This window comes from Eublepharis macularius, chromosome 8, assembly GCF_028583425.1.
Source record: "Eublepharis macularius isolate TG4126 chromosome 8, MPM_Emac_v1.0, whole genome shotgun sequence".
Lineage (NCBI taxonomy): Eukaryota > Metazoa > Chordata > Lepidosauria > Squamata > Eublepharidae > Eublepharis > Eublepharis macularius.
In genome coordinates, this window is record NC_072797.1 from 19,435,175 (window position 1) to 19,456,238 (window position 21,064).

The following is a 21,064-nucleotide window of genomic DNA, read 5'->3' on the forward strand; positions in this document are numbered from 1 at the left end:
AACCCACGACGGGGGAATTCCACTGCAATGAATGGGCTGCGTGCCCGAGCACTTTGAACGATGCCTCTTTGCGGTAGCCAGCGAAGCGCACAGAAAGCGGCTACAACCTCAGGCCTGATCCTTTCCAAGGCTCTGCTTGTTCGAGGGCTTCTTTCCCGGCGCTGGCGAGGCTCCCTCCTTCCCAGGCAAAGAGGCGAGCCGGGGGTGGAATCGACCCGGCTCAGCGCAGCACTGAGGCTCGCTCGCTTTGCGGCAGTGCAGGGAGGCGTGCGCCTGATGCAATCCGGCTGTCATAGGGCGTGATTTCTCGAGGAGTCACTGGGAAGCCGGAGGGGGAGTTTGAAGGGAAGAGCCCCGCTCGCTGCTGGCTTGGGAGCAACCATGTCTGCGGTGATAATTGAGAAGACAGGCAGGCTGGCCTTGGGTGAGCTTGCAAGGGGGGAGGAAGGGTGGTCCTGCCCTCCTTGGGGATGTGGGGTTGGGGGCCCTGGAGGGCATATGTGGGGAGGGGTTTCCCCCTCGTCCGTCCTACGCTGGGGCTGGTTGGTGGTGTCTGGGCCAGGGGGAGATGGGCTTGGTTCGGTCTGTGCTGCAATGGAAGAATGAAAGAGGGTCTTCCCAGCCTTAAAAAAAATCTGCATGTGCTCTGGACATTTGCACATGAAGCTCTCCTCCTTTTCCGAGAAACACGCAGTTTGGGCATAACTATCAGCTGTTCAAGACGCAGGAGGTCTTTGTTAGGGTTGCCAGCTCCAGGTTGAGAAGATCCTAGAGATTTGAGGAGTGGAGCCTAGAGAGGGAAGGAGGAACCTCAGTGGGGTATAACACCGTGCAGTCCACCCTCCAATGCAGCCATTTTCTCCAGGAAACTGATCTCTGTAGCCTGGAGATCAGTTGTAATGTAGGGAGATGTCCAGCCACCATCTGGAGCTTGGCAACCCTGTTTATTCTGAGAAATCTTTGGGGAAAGGCACTGGATATAGTCATATTGCTGTCCAGGAGAGATGAGGAGGGGGAGACAGAGAGGGCAAATGTGTGTTTGGAGGGAGATATTCTGGCCACACTTTTTCCTGCCTGCCTCTTCCACATTCCCTTCTGGGAACTAATGCCGGTGGCTTTTTAATGAGATGAAAGCAAACTCAATGCGGAAGTACTAACAGGCTCGAAGCAGTTGGAAAGGAGAGGCAGGACTCTCCCAGGTTGCCTTACAGCGCTAATCTTCCCCTTTTCAAATAGACTAGCTGGCTCCTTGGTAACCAGTCTTGGATCAGAACGGTTCACCTGCAAACAAGGGGTCACATCTGTGGCTGCATTTCTAGGGGGAGAAATGGCGGATTCTTCCCAAGTTCAATGGGCTGCAGGCCTGTGTGCTGCCCTCCTGCTGCCATGGAAACCGAAAAGCAGGAGGAGAAAGTGTAGGCCCCAGATGGAAGGGTGGGTTGTTAGACTGGTTGTTTCCCTTAAGGTGGATGTGAGGTGGGCAAACGGACCGTGTTGCCCCCCCACAAAGCATTTAATAACACACACCACAAACAGAAAACTAGCTTAGCAAGCACAGATCCTAGTCTGAGGTTCGAGACTAGGATCTGGGAGGCCCGGGTTTGAATCCTCACTCTGCCATGGAAGCTCACTGGGTGGGTGATCTTGGGCCAGTCTCACACTCTCAGCCTAACCTACCTCACAGGGTTGTTGTGAGGATAAATGGAGCAGGGGAAATAGTGTTGTGCAAGCTGGTCTGCCATTGGGGAGCAAAAAATACATACATCAATTTATATTTGTGGTGGTGTTTTTTTTATTGGAAAGGAATGCTTAAAGCTGGAATCTACCATGTGAAGTCTGCTGCCATCTATTTTACTGCCTGTGGACTCGTCTTTTTCTCCTCCATGTGTGAATGGGGCCTTACAGTGTAGGGCGTAGCATAGGGGGCTGTGATATGGCTTGCCCTTTTTAGCATCTTGAGTGATACTTTGGAGCTGGAGGAAGTTTATTTCAGGGGAAAGCCCTTCCTTGGACACTCATTCATTCCCACAAAGGGCGACTGAAGCTGTGATCAAGCAAAATTACACAGGAGTTCAGGAGCACCTTAAAGAATAACAAAATACATTTCCGCGTAAGCTTTTCCAAGTCAGAGCTCACTTCTTCAGATGCACAGAGGTGTACATCCATTAGGCTTAAAAACCCAGCAGACAGGTGGGTGGGGGAATGTTACTAAGAAAGGCCAGTGTAAAACCTAATCCAGTAAAAAAAGAAATCAGTTCACCCAGAACAGGTGCGAGACACTTCTGACCAACAACATCAGAGTAGAATAAACATTCAATCCAATGCAGGATGAAATGAACTAGTGGGACACATTAAGGTGTGACATATTAGCACCTATAGTGAGTTAGGAAGCTAAGGTCCCTGTAAAGCCACCCCACCCTGAAGCAGAGTATATGTCACAACTAATTCAGCATTTTCATGTTGAGTCCTACCTGGGAAGTTCTTTTGAAGGAGAACTGTAACCTTTAAATCAGCCACAACATTCCCGGAAAGGTTGAAATATTGCCCCACTGTATTTTCTAATGTCAGACTCCTGTCAAGTTTCTTGTTTTGCACAGGAATTGCCCTGTTTGCCCCACATAGTGAGTATAAGGGCCTTGATCAATGGAGGATGAGCATGTGGTATGGCTGATGTTATTAGAATCTGTACTAATGTTGGCCATGTCTATGTAGGGATGAAGTTGGCTGGTAGTATAGTTGCAGGGTTTGGTTTTGGGTTTGTGTCTTTGTTAGATGATCTGTGGTTATTGAGAAGCTGTTTGTAACTGCGGAGAGAGGCAGTCTGTACATAGGAAATGTCTGCTATCTGAGGCCTGTGAGAGAGGCTTGCTTACTGGTATTCTCCAGGAGGGATTTACATAGCACCAGTGATGCTTTGAACTGGTTTAAATTGTGAGCTGAAGTGACACCATGTGTGTGCAGGTGGGTGGAGAGTGAGGATCTATCTACCCCCACCCAAACCTTTCTTTGGCTCTGTTGTGCTGTAACACAAGGTGCAAGTCAGAGATTTGATAATGGGGGGGGGGGGGGAGGTTACCACCACTGTCCTATAGCACTAATGTGCTCATATGCAGTGGTGGAAACCAGCCCCGCTCACTTGAGCTCAGTTGTGCTATATTGAGAGAAATTTGGGGAAGACCAGAAAGGGGAAAACACCCCTTCCCTCCTTCACTTGCTGTTGCCAGCTGTCTGGAGAAAAAAATGTCCTGTCCCTTTAATAGGCTTAATGAGACATTATTTACCAAGTGCTATTATTTTCCTCCTAGCTGTGGAAAGCTTCCTCTGCCCATTTCCATGCATTAAACCTCTGTTAAACGGGCAGGACTGCTGCTCCCCTTTGGCAACCCTGTAAATCTACCCCCCAGCTCTATGTGCGCTGTAATAATCTTCTTATGAGCTATGAAGGGCAATCTCCCTGCAAGAGGGAGAAAATGTTCTGGAGGGGTAGGGGGAGGAATATACAAGCAGGAGGTATAATGTGGGAAACATCCTGCAAAGAGCCGCATTGTGGCTGTTGCGGCGTAGTGGCCATCTCTTAGGGCATAACAATTATCTGTCTGAAATGGTAAGTGAAACATACCTCCTGAGGAACTCTCTCAAAGTTTCTGGTCCTGCTACACCAAGCTCCTCCCTAGCAAGTCTCTGGTCTCTGCTTCTCTGTTTCTGTGATCTCTGGGCGTTTGCGTTGGGAGTCTCTGCCCCTAAGAAAGCCAAAGCAAAGAGAAACACTCATGCTTCACTTACATTTCCAACAGCCTCTGTGTTTGGAAGCTCAAACAGTGACTCATGCTGCAGAGAATCAGGTTGGTGTTTAGCCTGACTTGAGCTGTGTTTTGTGTGTGTGCATATTTGTACGCAAAACAGCAACTCAGATCAGTGTCTCTGTGTGCTTTTTACAGGAGAGGTGTATGTCTCCGATCTAGAAGGATGCGACTGCACAGGCGATGGAACGAAGGACAAACCTTTCAAAACAGCTTTGAAGGTACTGCCTTCATGGTTCAAGTTTCCTTGTTAAGTTAACCAACAATAAAACAGTGCCTTTTACCGAATTCGGGTGGAGATGCGAATTCTGTTTAAGAACATAGCAAAACCTCTCGTGGATCAGACCAGTGGTCCATCCAGTCCAGCAACCCGTTTCACACAGCAGCCAACCGGTTGCCCTGGAAGGCCAATAAAACAGGGCATGAATGCCAAGGCCTTTCCTTTATGCTGCCTCTTGGCACTTGCTGCCTCTGACAATGGAGATTCCCTTTCTCTATGTTCAGTATTGATGGCCCTCACCCCCATGAATTTAGCAAATCCTCTTTTAAAGCCATTTACGCTTGAGGCCATTGCAACATCTACTGGAAGGTTATTCTGCAATTTAGTGAATGGGCAAGAAAATAAGCACTTCCTTTTGTTTTTCCTGAATCTGTCGCCTGCCAACTTCACAGGGTGCCCCCAAGTTTTAATACTATGGGAGAAGTAGAAAAAGTTCTCTGTCTTCTTTCTCCACCCCATGCATAATTTTATAAACCCTATCACAACCCCCTCCCAGTTGTCTTCTTTGTAAAGTGCAGGCTGGGCTCATGTGAGTAATTCCACCCATGCTCAGATGTGCACTCCGTGGAAAAACATAATGTGCAAACTGGGTGATCAATCAGTGTAGAGGCTCCCGTACAGATGGTAGGTAGAAAAATGTGCTCCATAATAGTTTACAGGAACGAACACCATGTTCAGGAATGCCCAGTTCACACGTTCAATTTGTCTAGAATCATAGGCTTGGAAGGGATCTCCGGAGTCTTCTAGTCCAATCCCCAGCACAACGCAGGAAATTCACAACTACCTCTCCCCCCACACGCCTGCAGTGACCCCTGTTTCATGCCCAGAAGATGGCAAAACACCATCAGGATCCCTAGCCAAACTGGCCTGGGGAAAATTGCTTCCTGACCCCAACATGGTGATCGGCATGACCCTGGGCATGTAAGAAGGGGCCACGAGAACTAAGCACTGATGTAACCCTTCCTGCCCTCCCTCTCATAACCTGCCTAGGTTTACAGAATCAGCATTGCTGTCAGATGGCCATCTAGCCTCTGCTTATAAACCTCCAAAGAAGGGGTTAGGAAGCAAAGAAGGAGAGCCCACCACCATCTATATGAATGTGCACTTGGAGGCTGATACAGCTGCTTGCCAAGCACAATCAAGGTGCTGCATGATTAGATAAAAATTAGGAAATTCTCATATAAGTGGTTAATAAGGAAGACTCTTTGCACAAAAAAAACCCTTATTTTTATCTTTCTTTCCCTCCCTCTAAAGGCTTTGCTGACTGTGGGAAAGGAGCCGTTTCCTACAATCTACGTGGACTCCAGTAAAGAAAATGAGGTGGTGTAAAACTGAATCCTTCTGTCTTTTATACAATGCCAGGTTTTCTTTTTACCAACAAGCAAAAACCATCATTGCTGTTTTTGTCTCCTGCTTAGAGATGGGATGTTATTTCCAAGACTCAGTTCAAGAACGTCAGGAAACAGTGGCAGAGAGAACTGACAAAAACCGAAGCTCGAGAAAAAAAAGAGGTGGGTCGGAAAACGAGGTTCCTTCGTATTGGTATTGACCTTTTTCAGGCGTTACCTTCAAGGCACGTTGGAGTGAATTCTTCTATTTTTTTCCCCTTCGTTATCTTGGAGATAACTTTCTTCACATGACTTGGATGAGCAGAATTTTGACTTTGGGGCTGTTATATGCCACTTCACACACGCATGTTCAATATCCGGCAACTGTGGCCTCGAAATGATCCCCTGAATGTGTGAACAACACCTGACGTTGGCCAGGGGAAACATACTGTGTGACCTTTGCGCTCACACAGAGTCTAGTTGAAAGGGGATTGCTACCCACACACAGTGACTACATGCAAAGTGCCACGTGGCTGCTTTGGACAGGTGGCAGCCCAGTTTACATGGGATCCTATCTAGGTGCAAAATCCCACAGAAGAAAGCTGTTTACCTCACCAGCATCACCAGTTTGATGTAGTGGTTAAGAGCAGTGGGACTCTAATCTGGAGAACCAGGTTTGATTCCCCACCCCTTCAGTTGAAGCCAGCTGGGTGACCTTGGGTCAGTCACAGCTTCTCAGAGCTCTCTCAGCCCCACCTCTCTCATAGCGTGATCGTTGTGGGGATAATAATAACATACTTTGTAAACTGCTCTGAGTAGGCCTTAAGTTGTCCTGAAGGGCAGTATATAAATTGATTGTTGTTGTTGTTATTTATTCAATCAAACTCCAGCCACAACAGAGAATTTTTGTGCTGCATCACACCACAGTGTTTCTCATTGGAGTGAACCTTTACACTGAGCTACAGTTCCTCAAGTGGCAAGTGTGCATGCGTGGACTGGCCCCGTGTACAGATTCTTTGACGTATCTGATGCACCACGTCGGTTGAAGTCGGGTCATATTTAATCACTGTTAAAATGACATAGGCACGAACCTGGTTTATTCTGGTGCTTGTATATGGCCCGTCCCCTCCCTTCTTCAGGGGCTCATGATGAAGGAATCCTGGTTAGAAACAATTCTTGTCTATCCATAGCATTCAAAAGCAGGTCGTGGATAACCAGGAGTTAGCGGGCCCTCCCCTGCTCCAAACCATCAATCCAGGGATTGTAATCCAGGTTTAACTTCTTTTTTTGTGGGAACGAGCAGGAGGTGAGTAACTCCAGTTAACTTGATTTTAGATACTATGAGTAACCATTTTAAATTTGTGTTCTCTTGGGGGCGGCTGGGGAATGAGGCTCACCCAAGGCCTAGCCAGAATTTGTACCCATGTTGGTTAAATGTGGCATCCAAATGCAGTCTTTGCATCTCTCCCTTCCCCCTTCATGGTAGGGGAGTATTTGGAAGCGGAAAAGAGCCTGCTATCTGGCTAGCAGCAGCTAATTAAGATCTGGCTGGGGTGGGGGAGAGCATGTCAGAAGCACCACCACCCCCATCTTCTGTGTGCGTTGATTCTTTTTTGCGTTGTTTTGGGTTCCTGTTGGGGAGAAAAACAGGATATTTTAAAAAAGGAAAGAAAATACCTTCGCGTATCCCTCCTTTTGTTCTGAGCTTCAGCATCCAAACTGCTGGGCCAGCCTAGTGGCTTATTTCAGCCTCTGGAATATGTTGAAGCTTTGCGTCCGCTCCTGGAGACAACATCTACCTTACAAGTCCGTGGTGCTGGGTGAATCTGTCATTGTCTCCCAAGTTAAATCTAAGTTAATCCAAGTTAATTGAGCTGTCATGAAGACAGGACTCCTGTCCTGAATGCCCTAGAGAAATGGTGAGATCTGTTTCTGATAGACAGTCATGGGATACTCGTGATCCAGCCGCTATTCTGTGGCACATCCAAGAACACGCTGGTAATTGGTAATCTCACTTCAACTGCTGCCGATTTAGAAACCTTTGCCGTCCTGTACTTGTGAATATGCTGGTTATATATACTGAATAAACTATCTATCTTCTTGTGAATATGCTTGTCTCGAATGGCAAACTGGTTTGGCTGTACCACAACTATGGGAGCAATTTTACATCCTCCCAGTAGAATTTTTCCCAAAAGGGAGGTCTCCATTACCTCTGCTCTGGAAATCAGTCTCTACATCCATAAGGGCTAGAAACTTTGCTTTAAAATAGAAGCTAAGATTCTGAAAGCTTCTAGTTCTTATTTAATGTGTTTGACTATTAAGGTGCCTCTGGCATGCGCTCTACACCCTGTCTAATGTAATAGCAAGATTTGCACTGATTTAAATTGTTCTAGGTTGCAACCTACATTCTTTTGTAAACCGCTCTAAGTGGGTGTTAAGTTGTCCTGAAGGGCGGTATATAAATTGAATGTTATTATGTTATTAAAAAGGATTACCAGAATAAATCACTATTTTTTTAAAATGTCAGGCGGAAGACGCGTTGCGACGTGAAAAGAACTTGGAGGAAGCAAAGAAGATTGTCATTGAGAATGATCCCAGCCTTCCAGAGCCCAAATGTGTGAGTAAAACTTGAATATTTGAAACGAGATCAGGAAACTTCAGGCATCTATGTTGAACTCGTGCGTGTTTATGTATCCTGCAGTTCGCAGCACTAAACTAATAGCAGCGTACCCCAGAAGATGAACAGTTACATTCTGTGCAGATGTAGCCCAGTTGGATCTTCTGTCTTCCGAAAAGAAAAACTATTTCTCAACGTCCACACTGTCTCCAAGCATGGCAGTTGTATATTGTATTTTCCTGAATGGATGACCCCCTTAAAATAAAAAGGTTAAACAGTCTCTGCCACCGTATCTTCCAGCATCAACCAGAAGAAGCAAGGGCAAAGAGTGGGGCTCACCAATGAGCTCACACTGTTCCTTCCAGCCCTGTGAGCCAGCAGATTCGTTGGGGCCACTCTTCTGTCTCTAACTCCTCAATTATTCCCATGCCAAAAAGCACAAAACAGGAAGAAGACAGTTTTGTGTATCTTAGGCCGGACAGGCAGACCGACAGGTCAATTCAGACATTTTTCAAAACATTAGGATATCTGGGATACTAAGATCTGTTAAAATTCTGTATTTTGATTAAAGTATTGAATGTACTTTAAGTATTTTTAAAGGTTTATATTCCACCTTTTTCCACTGTTGAGGATGGCTTTAAAACTTATCAAAGGGCCTTTTAAAGAGGGCACCATTACACAGCTTCAAGAAACAAGTGAGTGTGGGTGGGAGACAGTTCCAGCTGAAAAAAAGTAATTTGGGTTGTGGTAGGTCTAATAGACCTGAGAGAGGAAATAGGAAGAAACTAAATTGGCACCCAGATTCAAAGTTGGGTGTCCTGGATATGACATGTCATAAATTCACTACTATGATATTTGCAAATGACAAAGCAAGAAGCAGCATGTAAATATTTTATTAAACACATCTATTGTTTTCTGAGCTTTGACCTGGATAGCCCAGGCAAGCCTGATCTCATCAGATGTTGGAAGCTAAGCAGGGTTGGCCATGGTTAGTAATTGGATGGGAGACCTCCAAAGAAGACCAGGGTTGCAGAGGTCGGCAATGATAAACCACCTCTGTAGTCTCTTGCCTTGAAAACCCCACCAGGGGTCACCATAAGTCAGCTATGACATGGCAGCACTTTCCACCACCACTACTGGTGTTTTTTGAAAGGTGATACACATGGCCTTTGTAAAGGTGAATAGATTCATGGTGTCAGAAGCTACATAGACATCTGGTGAAGCAGGCCATGAAATGTTCTGCTCCAAGAAATGTTAATTTATAAGGTTTCCTTTTGGTTTAGCTGCAGAAGGCTCTGGAAGGGAGAGAGGCTATATACCACTGTAGGACAAATTCCTCTTGCAAAGGAAGTTTTTCAGGCCGTTCTTGATTTAGTATCTAATATATCTATATGTATTTACCTATCAGTTTGATTCTAAAACCAAAGTTGCTGGATTTTGTTTGTTGTCAATAGGTAAAGATTCGTTCTCTAGAGGCCCACAGAGGGGAGAGAGTGAAGGTTTTTGGCTGGGTCCACAGATTACGGCGGCAAGGTGAGCAGACCTTTATTTATTTATTTAACTTCATTTTGTACCTTGTTTTTCTCCCCAGTGAGGAGCCAAAGTGGCTTACGTCATTCTCCTCCATTTTGTCCTCACAACAACCCTGTTAGGTAGGTTAGGCTGAGAATATGTGACTGTCCTAAGGTCACCTAGCAAGTTTCCATGGCAGAGCAGGGAATTGAACTTGAGTCACCAAAATCCTACTCCATCTCTCTAACCACTACACCCTAAACACCACTTCCAGGTATGAAGAATAGAACTTTTCACCTCTGCAGCAGCTGAGGAAATATAAACTACAGATGAGCTGACCCAGTGAATCTCATGGCAGAGAAGAGATTTGGACCTGTGTCTCCACAAACCTAGGCCAACCCGCTAAACACTACACCATACTGTCTGTTCTAAGGGCTTTAAATGATTCAAGTGTAATTTTTCGTCCTGCCATGGTAGTCAAATTTCGACCAAAAAATGGGTAGTAGTTTTGAACGGTATCTTTTCACCTCAGTTCATGAAGAATATCAGAATAATTTGCTCCTCTTTTTTTTCTTCCTGAGCACTTTGCTTGCCCAGAATACTGGCCTTCTGAACCACACATCTAAATTTGCAAGTTCTTTGTCCCCACTTAGTATTTCTATGTCTTTTGCGGAAAGTTGGACCCAGAAGCCTTCAGTTGGGCGCCTCTGTCTCAGGGAGAAGGCCTCCAGCCACCCAGTGCCAGAAGCCATGCACAGTGGCGGGGGGAGATCATTCAACAAAAGGAATATCATGTTCTTTAGGAATTACTCTTTTTCCCCCCCTCTCTCTCTCTGGCTAGGAAAAAATTTGATGTTTATTGTGTTACGGGATGGCACAGGCTTTCTTCAATGCGTCTTGACGGATGAACTGGTGAGTTTTGCCATCCTCCTGGGGAGTTCCAGCTTTGGACCACCCTATCTGAATGGTCTCCTCTCTGTCCCTCATAGTGCCAGTGTTACAATGGAGTGCTGCTCTCCACCGAGAGCACCGTTGCCGTCTATGGAACGCTCAGCCTCGTCCCTGAAGGCAAGCAGGTGAGTGGAAATTTGGCTCTTGGGCGGACTGCAGGGTGTTTCTCGCTCTGGACAGTCTCTTGTTAACATTTGGCTTGGAAATACTGTTTCCAAGCCTTGTTAAAACATTTGTCTGTTGTCCTACTCCGCTCCCTATCCAAACAATACCAGGGGTGTAGCAGGCTAAGATGGGAATCACCGTGATTTTTCCACAGGCAGAGGTCTTAGTGTTTGAATTTGGATATTCAGCCATGTGATTACTTCTGCCGGCGGTTTGAAATAGGATGGTCCAGCGACTTCTGTGTCGTGTGGAACGGCAGAGCAGAGAGCATTGAAGTTAGATAGCCCTGGGCAGGTTCTTGCTGCTTCAGAGCTGTGGGTGGCTGGGAATCCTTTCCTAACTCCAGTGAATGTGGGATCCCTACTGTTTACCTGGTGATCATCTGAATTCTGTGGGCTTCCTTTTCTTCCTCCCCCTGGTCTCTTAGTTCAGTTACTACCGGGATGATTTTTTATTCTCAATGAAGAATGTTTTTCATTGTGGAACACAGTTCTGAAGGTGTTCCCCCCCTTCTACTTTTATCATTGCAACGCAAACTATAGTAATAAATTCCAGAAATTGTATGTTTTTCACACCAGAGCATTAAAAATAATTATTTCTCTAGTTCAGGAATGTGTGTCGATGTTAACCAGCAGGGGGAGATCTCGAAGTACACAGGGCAGGAATATTATCAGTGTGAGAAATAGCCAGGCCACGGGAGCAGTACTAAGAAAGACGTCTGTGCTGTGATATTGGACTAGGTGTCGGGAGTATAAGAGCACTTTCATGGGGTCTTTCTAAAGTCTCTGCAAAGCAACCCACAAAGAACAGTTGTGTTTCCCCACGAGCAGAAATCAAAATGGAAACAGCATCATCGCATTTTTTAAATTAAGAATGACCAGATATTATGGAAGTTGGAGTTAGCTCTGAGTTTTGCAGAACTTTTGTTCAGACTCTATTTAAGCAAAAGTAAACAAGCAGGGTAGGGAGAAAAGGGAGAGAGAGATTTTTCTGTTTTAGGCTGATATAGAAGTGATCTATTAAAAGTTTTCTGCTGGCGATTGAAAAAGTCCTTTGCCGATGAATTTCATTAATTTGTGTCCAGTGGAAAAGGCCACAAGTTGTGTCAGAGCTTCCTGCCTCTACATACTTTTGCAGTTTTCTGTAAAGAGAGACGACAGCCCCAAAAGGGCCACTTCACGATTATGTTTCTTAGTGCCTTTTGAGGTTCTTCCCTTCCCATCTGTTTTTACTGGCCATCTACGTCCCTCCTCTCTCGGTTCCTCATCGTAGCCCACTTGAGAAGGCTGTTGTTTAAAACTTTGCAAGCAGAAGATTCCGGATGGGATCCCTGACATGTCCAATTCATGGGTAGCAGGTGGTGGGAAAGAGCTTTCTCTGCCAGAGACCCCAAAAAGCTGCAGCCAACCAGAGTAGACAACACTCAGCTGGTTACTGGAGCACCGAGCCCAGAATTCAGCAGTTTCATGGCTCTGACCGAGCCTGTCCTTGGGGGGGTTCTTGGGTCCGTGTTCTCATCCCTCTCAAACCCCACAGGCTCCCGGAGGCCACGAGCTGTCCTGCGACTATTGGGAGCTCATCGGCCTGGCTCCGGCCGGTGGAGTCGATAACTTGGTCAACGAAGAGTCGGACGTGGACGTGCAGCTGAACAACCGTCACATGATGATTCGAGGGGATACCCTGACCAAAATCTTGAAGGTGCGCTCCATGGTGGTCCAGTGCTTCCGGGACCACTTCTTCGACCGGGGCTATTATGAAGTAAGTGTGTGTAACTGGATCGGAAAAGGGCACTTCTGCACCCCAGAGGTTGTTCATCTTCTACTCCTTAAAGAAATAAATTTGCTGTCTCTTAGAAAACCATCTTGAAATGTTGTGGAGAGATTGGCGTACCCTGTGCTAAGACAGACCTGCTCTCCATCCATAATTGCTGTCCTAATCAGAAACGACCAGTATGGCTGGAACCAATTCAGTGGCATCTTCTGCTCAGTTGGTTTCTGCAAAGACCTGCTGACTGACATCTTGTGGAGGGTTCGGTGCGGAGCGGGGGAGCATTTGCTCTGCTGTGCATTAAACCTCCAAATATATCTTCCAACTTCGGGGTTCACTTCATGCATTTCATACATTAACTGTAAATTGTAAAGTACTTCCTTTTGCCTGTGAATCTCTTCCCCAAATGCTCCTTTTTCATGCCTTTTATTCTGTGCTCAAGGTAAAAAGTTTACCAAGCGTTAGATACTTTTGCTAGCAGTCCATTCATATGATCTCTGAATTATCTGAAGCCTTAATCATGCACCACCTGCACTACTTACCTATAAAGTAATATATATATTATGCTACAGTAAAGTTGGTTAGTCTTAAAGGTGCTACTCGATTCTTTTCTATTATGATCCTTCTTTAAGTATCTCTCCCACAGTTGTCATAGCTAGGAACTGAATTAAAAATGGGAACTTTCGCTAAATGTTTTCCTCAGTTTCTATATTGTGAGGCAATGCCTGCTACATCTGTTCCACAGAGACAGACTTTTATGATAACTGCCTAACACCACCACCTCTTTTCTAGATCACCCCACCAACGTTAGTCCAAACACAAGTTGAAGGAGGATCAACTCTGTTCAAAATGGACTATTTTGGGGAAGAGGCGTATCTGACGCAGTCGTCCCAGCTGTACCTGGAGACCTGCATCCCGGCCTTGGGGGACACGTTTTGTATTGCTCAGTCATATCGAGCGGAGCAGTCTCGGACACGCAGGCATCTGGCTGAGTAAGAACACCTTGGGGGAGAGAATAGGTCTCGCAAAGAGGGCTTTTTTTTCTGGGAAAAGAGGTGGTGGAACTCAGTGGGTTGCCCTCGGAGAAAATGGTCACGTGGCTGGTGGCCCCACCCCCTGATCTCCAGACAGAGGGGAGTTTAGATTGCTCTCCGCACCGCTGGGCAGCGTGGAGGGCAATCTAAACTCCCCTCTGTCTGGAGATCAGGGGGTGGGGCCACTAGCCATGTGACCATTTTCAAGAGGTTCCGGAACTCTGTTCCACTGCGTTCCTGCTGAAAAAAAGCCCTGCTCGCAAATGAGCAGCGAGAAAATACTTAGAAGCCATTGAATGTCTTTTCTTTGGTGTGAAAACCAGCTGAGGCAGGGAAGTTGAGCTGCAAAGGTCTTCAGGCCTTACCTTGAAGATCACTGCTGAGCTTTTTCAGAGTTTCCTGGGATGGAAAAGATCAGTACTTGTGGCTTCCCATCAGTGCTGTAATGGGAGAAGTAGCGCTTGCCAGATGTTTGTTGTTTCCTTATTTGAGATATAGAACTTTTTTTCCCTAGGAAAGGAATTCAGAAGTAGTTTTTAATGTAAGTTCAAACATTCTCAACAATTATATTTAAAAAAAATGAGGTCAAGTATCTGAAAAACAGAACTAGCTAGCTTTGGCTGATACAGAATCCACTGTCTCACTACGCAAGGAGTGTTGCGTTCTATACTCATGCATTCATCATACAGATACCTGAAGTGTGAGGAGTTATGGATGTTGTAGGAAAGGGAATGCTTTCTTTAGAAGCCTGCAGCCAAATAATTAACTGGTTAGACCTCTGGAAACAAGCCATTGTTTCCTCTGGTCACTGCCTTCTGTGTTTTCCCTTCCTTAAGTTTTGCTGTCTTGGCCATCTTTCCTAGCTCTCCTGTTCCCCCTTATTCCCCACAGCATAAAGCCTTCCTGACTTTAAATGCTGACATTTATTCAGAAACCATACTTTGGCCCCTTCTTAGCTTAATCCCTGACTCCTTTATTGCTTTCCTTAAGTTTCCTTCTTCACCTATCCTTTCAGTTTTTTTACTTGCTTTTCACCAGTATTTCAGACCACCCATTAGCTTTCCCACTTCTTCTTGTTGCCTCACTAAACTATACTGGTCACCAGGACCAGCTAAATTGACAAGTTTTCTTTCCCTCACAGAAGTTGGATTGTGTATATTTGTTCTGCGTTTTCTCTCTCTTGATCAGTTAGAAGGTTCATAAACATTCCATGAAATCACAGCAGCTCAGTCAACTGGTACCAGAGTTGTCTCTGCTACAAACTCAGTTCAGTATACATAAATCTCTAGCATCTCAGCCCAAAAATCCTAGCAGAACAGACTTATTTGTAACCCTTTCTCTCTTTCCTCCAGCTGATCAGAGATGCCTTTGCAATTCGGAAGAATTGTGTGTAACAAAATAATTGACATTGCTATATGTTCAACTGGTGGTCAAATACAAAATAATGTGCGATAGTATCTTTTGTCAGTTTTCTCATAAAGCTGTTTCAAAACCAGACAGGACAAGTTTGCTCGTGACATACAGCAAGATCTTCACTTTTTGGATTCAGATGGTGTTCATTTTCTCCCTGCAGATACACACACATCGAAGCTGAGTGTCCTTTCATGACCTACGAAGACCTCTTGAACCGTTTGGAGGACCTTGTGTGCGACGTGGTGGACCGAGTCCTGAAATCGCCTGTGTCGGCCTTGGTGTACGAGCTCCACCCGGTAAGTGGCAGGGAGAGTAAAAACAGAGTTCTCCTTGTTTCCTTCAATGGCTTCATCTGCCTTGGAGTCCAAGGGAGGGTTTGCCTGTATCCATGTGACAGGACAGCTTTGCTCAGCTATGTGAGTGGCTTTTCATCTCCCTGTCCTCAGGGAAACCTTCCCAAGCAAGCCCCATCAGAACTCCAGCTCCTTGCAACAGATTCCTGGGGGTGTTCTAAGCCCAGGTGAAGCCCTTGCTTCATGTAGGTCACTAGCCAGGCCCTGCATGAAGACAGAGTCCAACCAAGCTCTGTCTTGGTACGCACTTGACGGGAAGATTAATGGAGATGGGCACGCTACCCACTGTGGTCTGACTTCATGCAGGGATTCAGTAAGCACACCCCTGGCGCTTGGCCTGAACCAGCATCTGAGCTCTTGGTCCTCAGGGACCCAAATGCTTCATCCCTTCCTTGGTCCTTCTGGGCTTCCCTGTAGCTGTCAGGAAGGGAGTCTGGTCGCATTGCTTCTTCTGAAGAGCTTCTCCCAGGGCTGTGCCCTCTGGCAAGATGTTCCGCAATTTTTGTTCCAATATTGCTCTGCCTGCCTGTCTCCTTCCAAGGCTGGAGAGCCTTTGTCTGTCCTCCTCTGAGGCTGACCAGCCTTCCCTTGCTGCCAGCTGGAGCCTCCCTCTGAAGGCTGAGGGGTTGCCTGGTAACCATTGCACATCACTTCCTGTTGCAATACCAGCACTTCCAGTGCAACTGCAGATGGCTCGGAGCCATTCCCTGCTTCATGTTCCACCAAGAGGATCATTGCCATCTAGACAACACTCTACCTTGTCGGGGTGTGGGTTTGGGTGTGGGGAGGAAGCTTGTGCTTTGGCTATCACCACAATGTTGTCTCCTGGTCCAGCTCTATATTTCTTTCTAATGTAAATACTTTACGTTCCCTGGGAATCTAGGCTGCGTACACAGGGCACCCGTGAGGTTCTCTGTCCAGGCTCTGATCTGATCGAGACCTAGAGTTGTATCAAGCAACTGGGTACAATTTAGATTCCTAACAAGGTTTATTGTAAATCTCAAGACAGGCATGCATCATTCAGTAAGGCAGCCTAGGCCCTGCCAAAACTCCACCCTTCTGCTTCCTGTTTCCTGTCCTATCATACCACATCTCCCAGCAGGCTCTGTTGTTTATGGCTACTGTTTTACCTAAGAACACACCTAGTTAGCTCAATCAAGGTTGCTGTCTCCCATGTCTTTAAATCACCCTCTGAACCCTGTTTCTGTCATTTTTAGCTAGGCTATTTTCCATTTCCTATAGGAGGGGAACTAAAGGCACACACTCAGGGAAGCCTTTGGTCAAGGCCTAATCCTCAGAATGCAGAAGATTGTATCCAAAGTCAGTGTTGGTGATTGAAAAATATGGCCAACCAGACCCCCAGAGGAGCTTCACACCCTTCCTTGCAACACCCTCTGACTGCTCAGGGATCTCAATTCCTTGTATCTGAAGAAGGGAGCTTAGACTCTTGAAAATCTATATCCCGGAAATCTTGTTGGTCTTTAAGGTGCTACTGGACCTGAATCTTGCTCTTCTACTACAGACTAACATGCCTACCCACCTGAAACTATTAATATATCTATCCCTGTGTCTGCCCCCACCTCAACTAATGCAGGAATTTGAGCCCCCCAAGCGACCCTTCAGGCGAATGAACTACGCAGACGCTGTTGTGTGGCTCAAGGAACACGATGTGAAGAAGGAAGACGGCACCTATTACGAATTTGGAGAAGTAAGGGGTTGTTGGTAGTGGCTGGGCAGGTCAGCAGTGATGTCTGAGTGGCACCTGGGTCTCTGCAGCCCGAATGTAGCTCAGCTGAATGCGTGAAGTGGGGGCAAGGCATCGGAGCCACACTGGTGGGAGGGAAGGTTTAAACACCACCACCCCGCCCACTATATCCACGAATGCCTCTGGAGCAGTGGCTGTTTTGTTACTTTCATAACAGCAAGAATAGACATTTCCTAAAATAAGTATTGGCCTCACTGGGATCAGTTGTGTGCTCACCTCTGATGTATACATATCTGGTCTCCGGGTCTTGTCGGAAAGCAAACAGCCTTCGTTGCTCCTTCGCTGCAGTGCTATTGCCATGACACAGTCAACAAGGTTGCCTGCCCCCTACTTGAGGGTATTTTGGGTTCAGGGAGCCTTTGACAGTTTGGGACTGCAATTGGAAGTAAGGCCATCCCTTAATGGGTGTCCATACACCACAGAGCACGCGCCCACATTGCTATCTTTGCAGAGGAGCTGAGCTTGATGGAGTTCGAGAATCACACTGCTTTAAGAAGGGGCTCAGAGGAGGCGGAAACGACGTTTGATGGGTCAGGGCTGTTTCAGCCGATGAGCTAATCGTAAGCCTTGTTCTCAATCGTAGGATATCCCGGAGGCGCCAGAGAGACACATGACAGATACCATTAACGAGCCGATCCTGTTGTGTCGATTTCCGGCTGAGATTAAGTCCTTCTACATGCAGCGCTGCCCGGAGGATTCCCGCCTTACCGAATCGGTCAGTTGGTATTCCGCAATCAAAATACAAGAAGCTCTTAAGGAATTTTAACCCCCGCCCCATAATAGATTTTCTAGGTACATTACATAAATGGCATGAAAGCGGAGGGTGGGAAGTGGTTAGATGTGCTTCGTTGACCGGCAGTCTGTAAACCAGGCAAACAGCTGGATTTGGAAGATCAGAACATTCCTTATCTCAAGGCAAGCGGTCTTTTGAGATGGCTGACTCTTTATGGGTCAGTTTATGCCCCCGACTCTTGATTAGTCCTCCCTTGATGGACAAGGGCCCATCCCCACATCTTGCAGACAGGTCCTTGTTGCATCATGGAATGCTCCCCTTTAAGCAACGCTCCATACATGTAGCAGCAGCCCACTCGGGAGGTGACGGCTCCAGTATTTTCTGTGGTCATTTTGTGTAAGCAGGGAGCCTTCAGAAATATGCTCCCCCCCCCCCCCATGCACATCTCTTTAGCAGGAAATGAGACAGCTGAGAATTTTCCTGCCTTGTTCTGTGCAATGAGCAGACTAGTTGTGGCTCTGCTGTGAAGAACGGTGGTTCTTGAGATGATCACACCGTGGGTCGGTTTGCACAATCCACGCACATCTTACTGACCTTACTTTGGGTGCATGCTCACATAATGCATGAACCGCGTGGATGATGGATGTTGCCAGCAGTAATTCTGTGATCAGAAGCCCTTTCTGGTGGTTGTACCTGCTGCTTTTCATGTTCACAGTTGCCCATTTATTATGTTACTTTGCTCAACTGTCTGCAAACCTAGGGACTAACATGAGAAGGAAAAATCTATCCCATTAAACCTTTTGGCATTCTCAGACTCGGGCTTTGCAGCATGCGAAAGCTGCCAGTCTAGAACATTCATTGCCATTCATGCCCTCTTGAGCCACATTGTGAGGGGCCAGAAACCTACAGCTACGCATGAGGTCACAGAAAGGGTTTTATGAAATGGGATGGCCTTGAGTGATTCCGCACACGTTGGATAATGCACTTCCAAACCTCTTTATAGATCATTTGGAACGGATTTTTTTGTGTGCGGAACAAATAATCCACCTCAAACGATTGATAAAGTGCATTGAAAGTGCATTATCCAACGTGTGCGGAATCAGCCCTTCTCTGGACTGAATTCTCCCTGAGCTTATGACCATGTTCCATCTTGCCTCTCTTAGGTTGACGTCTTAATGCCCAATGTTGGTGAGATTGTCGGAGGCTCAATGCGTATTTGGGACAGTGAGGAGCTGCTGGCTGGGTACAAGAGAGAAGGCATTGATCCTACGCCATATTACTGGTATACGGACCAGGTGCGTAGTATTGTGTGTTGGAGACTTGGTGTATTTGTTCTCGTGGGAACATAGTATGGCTGGAAAGCAACATACAGATCAAGACAAAGTACAGGCCAATTAATACTTAGAAATGCTTTCTAACCACAAGTCGAGCTTGGGTTTTGCATGTTTAGCACCTGACAGAAGAGCAGGAGGTTAGAGCAGGGGTTGGATTACTGACATGCAACACAGGCCTTCTAGTTTAATAGAAAAATAAAGTTGACGTGAGATTATTGTCCCCCTCTCCCAGTGCATGGCTTGCAAGAAATGATTCAAATGTATAGGCTGCCGTTTCATTCCAGTACTGTGAGCTAGAGTATAATAGTGTCCCTCAATCAATCAGTTGACTAATAATTAAAGACCTTTGGTGGCTCTGAGAACTTCCTCAACAGAGGGCACCCATTATATCTCTGTGTATTTCACTCTTTTGTCCTTGCCTGCTGCCAGCTGGCTTACTCTGCCATGTTCCTGTACTGGGTGTGAGTGAAGTTGTGTAATCCAAGCTGTGTCTTGGTCTTGTTTCTGTGTCTGCTTCAGTATGCGCTTTCTTGGGATCAGGCCACAAGCTGACGGACGCCGAGAGCGCTTGCGGTTCTGCCATCTCTGACAATATCTCTCTCTCTTCTTTGGCTTCACAGCGCAAATTTGGCACCTGCCCTCATGGAGGCTACGGTTTGGGCTTGGAAAGGTTCCTGACCTGGATTCTGAACCGGCATCATATTCGGGATGTGTGTCTCTACCCACGCTTTGTCCAGCGCTGCAAACCCTAATCAGAGTCTTCAGGATAAACTGTAGCCTAGCAAAACCCTGTCCATAAAAATGTGAAGACTGCATTTCATACTTCTACAATCTGCGTTCAAATAAGAACAAATAATCATTTCCCTTTCTCAAAAGAAAATGTCTTTACGGTTGGTGTTAAATTGAAGTCGGGTGGCTTTTAAAATTAATTATTCCTGGCCAGTCCCTCTTGCCCATCATTTGGAGATCTGAGCTTACAGTCCTAGATTAATTTCTAGTTTAAACAAACGTTTAAACTTTCCTTTACTTGTTATGTGTACATCCTACATAAAAGAATCAGAGTATTTAATTACTTTCCAGTGAAAAGAGCTGGATTTGGGAATTTGATTTTTGGGTTTGGGCAATACCTATAAACTATTGGATACGTGCATTTTTTGCAAATGTGAAATTGATTGTGAGTGCAAGATCTGTATGTATTAGAATGTTAAAATAGCATTGTGTTTACTGGTAAAGAGCATTCAACCAGGAAGGATGGACCTTGCGTTTAATCTTCTCTCAAATTTTTTTTTTCATGTATGCTAGTGTATTAAAAGGTGGAAGGGAAGGTACACTGTTACTACTCCAAAGAAACTAACCCATAGGCATTCAGAAAATGGGGCTGAAATGACAACAGCTCAGGCTGTTAGTAACATTATAATTAATTTCAGTAGTCTGCTGCAACTACACACAAAATTATTGTTAGGGTGCAAGGTGTACCCCTTTCTGTGAAGGTGGAAAGTACATTTGGAACACCTAGAAAAACAGTGAGGTTGTCTTAAGCGATAAGGAGAGAGACTGCAGTATACTGGAGGGATGTCGATGCATTCGGCAAAGAGTTTGTTGCTGCATTTTGCAACATGTCTGTGCTATATACTTGGTTTAAAATGAGCCACAAAACTAATCAGCATGGTTTCTCCAATGAGGATCATGGGAACTGCAGTTTTAGGAAGGCATGGATCACTTCCTGTTTCTTACCATCTCAGTGAGCTATAATTTCCTGGGCTGGGGAGAAGAGGAGCAGCTGAAATGTGTAGAGATGTGCCGCTGATTGACCTTCTTCTTGCTGTTCCTCTTTCTGTATTAAGGACACTTTTTTTGTTCTGAGGGAGCTAAGTGGTTGGGCGGAAAAAACCATAGTCATTGGTGTTCTCTGACTTCTTTCCTCAGGACCTAAGCCGGACAGCTTTCTCTTACCACTTATGCCCTTCTGAACATGACATTTCTGTAACAACTATCCGTGGCTTGTTCACAAA

The 21,064-nt window shown here is 46.0% G+C and overlaps 1 protein-coding gene across 1 annotated transcript; it reads left to right on the top strand.

The window, feature by feature from the left end:
* The first annotated feature begins 42 nt into the window (after positions 1–42).
* LOC129334941 (asparagine--tRNA ligase, cytoplasmic) lies at positions 43–20,296 on the top strand. Its single transcript, XM_054987328.1, has 15 exons — positions 43–424; positions 3,939–4,021; positions 5,335–5,400; positions 5,499–5,591; positions 7,936–8,025; positions 9,480–9,558; positions 10,379–10,449; positions 10,527–10,613; positions 12,190–12,411; positions 13,213–13,412; positions 15,028–15,163; positions 16,815–16,928; positions 17,569–17,700; positions 18,882–19,013; positions 19,673–20,296. The coding sequence occupies exons 1-15, from the start codon at positions 382–384 to the stop codon at positions 19,802–19,804; spliced, it is 1,680 nt and encodes a 559-aa protein (XP_054843303.1). The 5' UTR covers positions 43–381; the 3' UTR covers positions 19,805–20,296.
* The last annotated feature ends 768 nt before the right edge of the window (positions 20,297–21,064 follow it).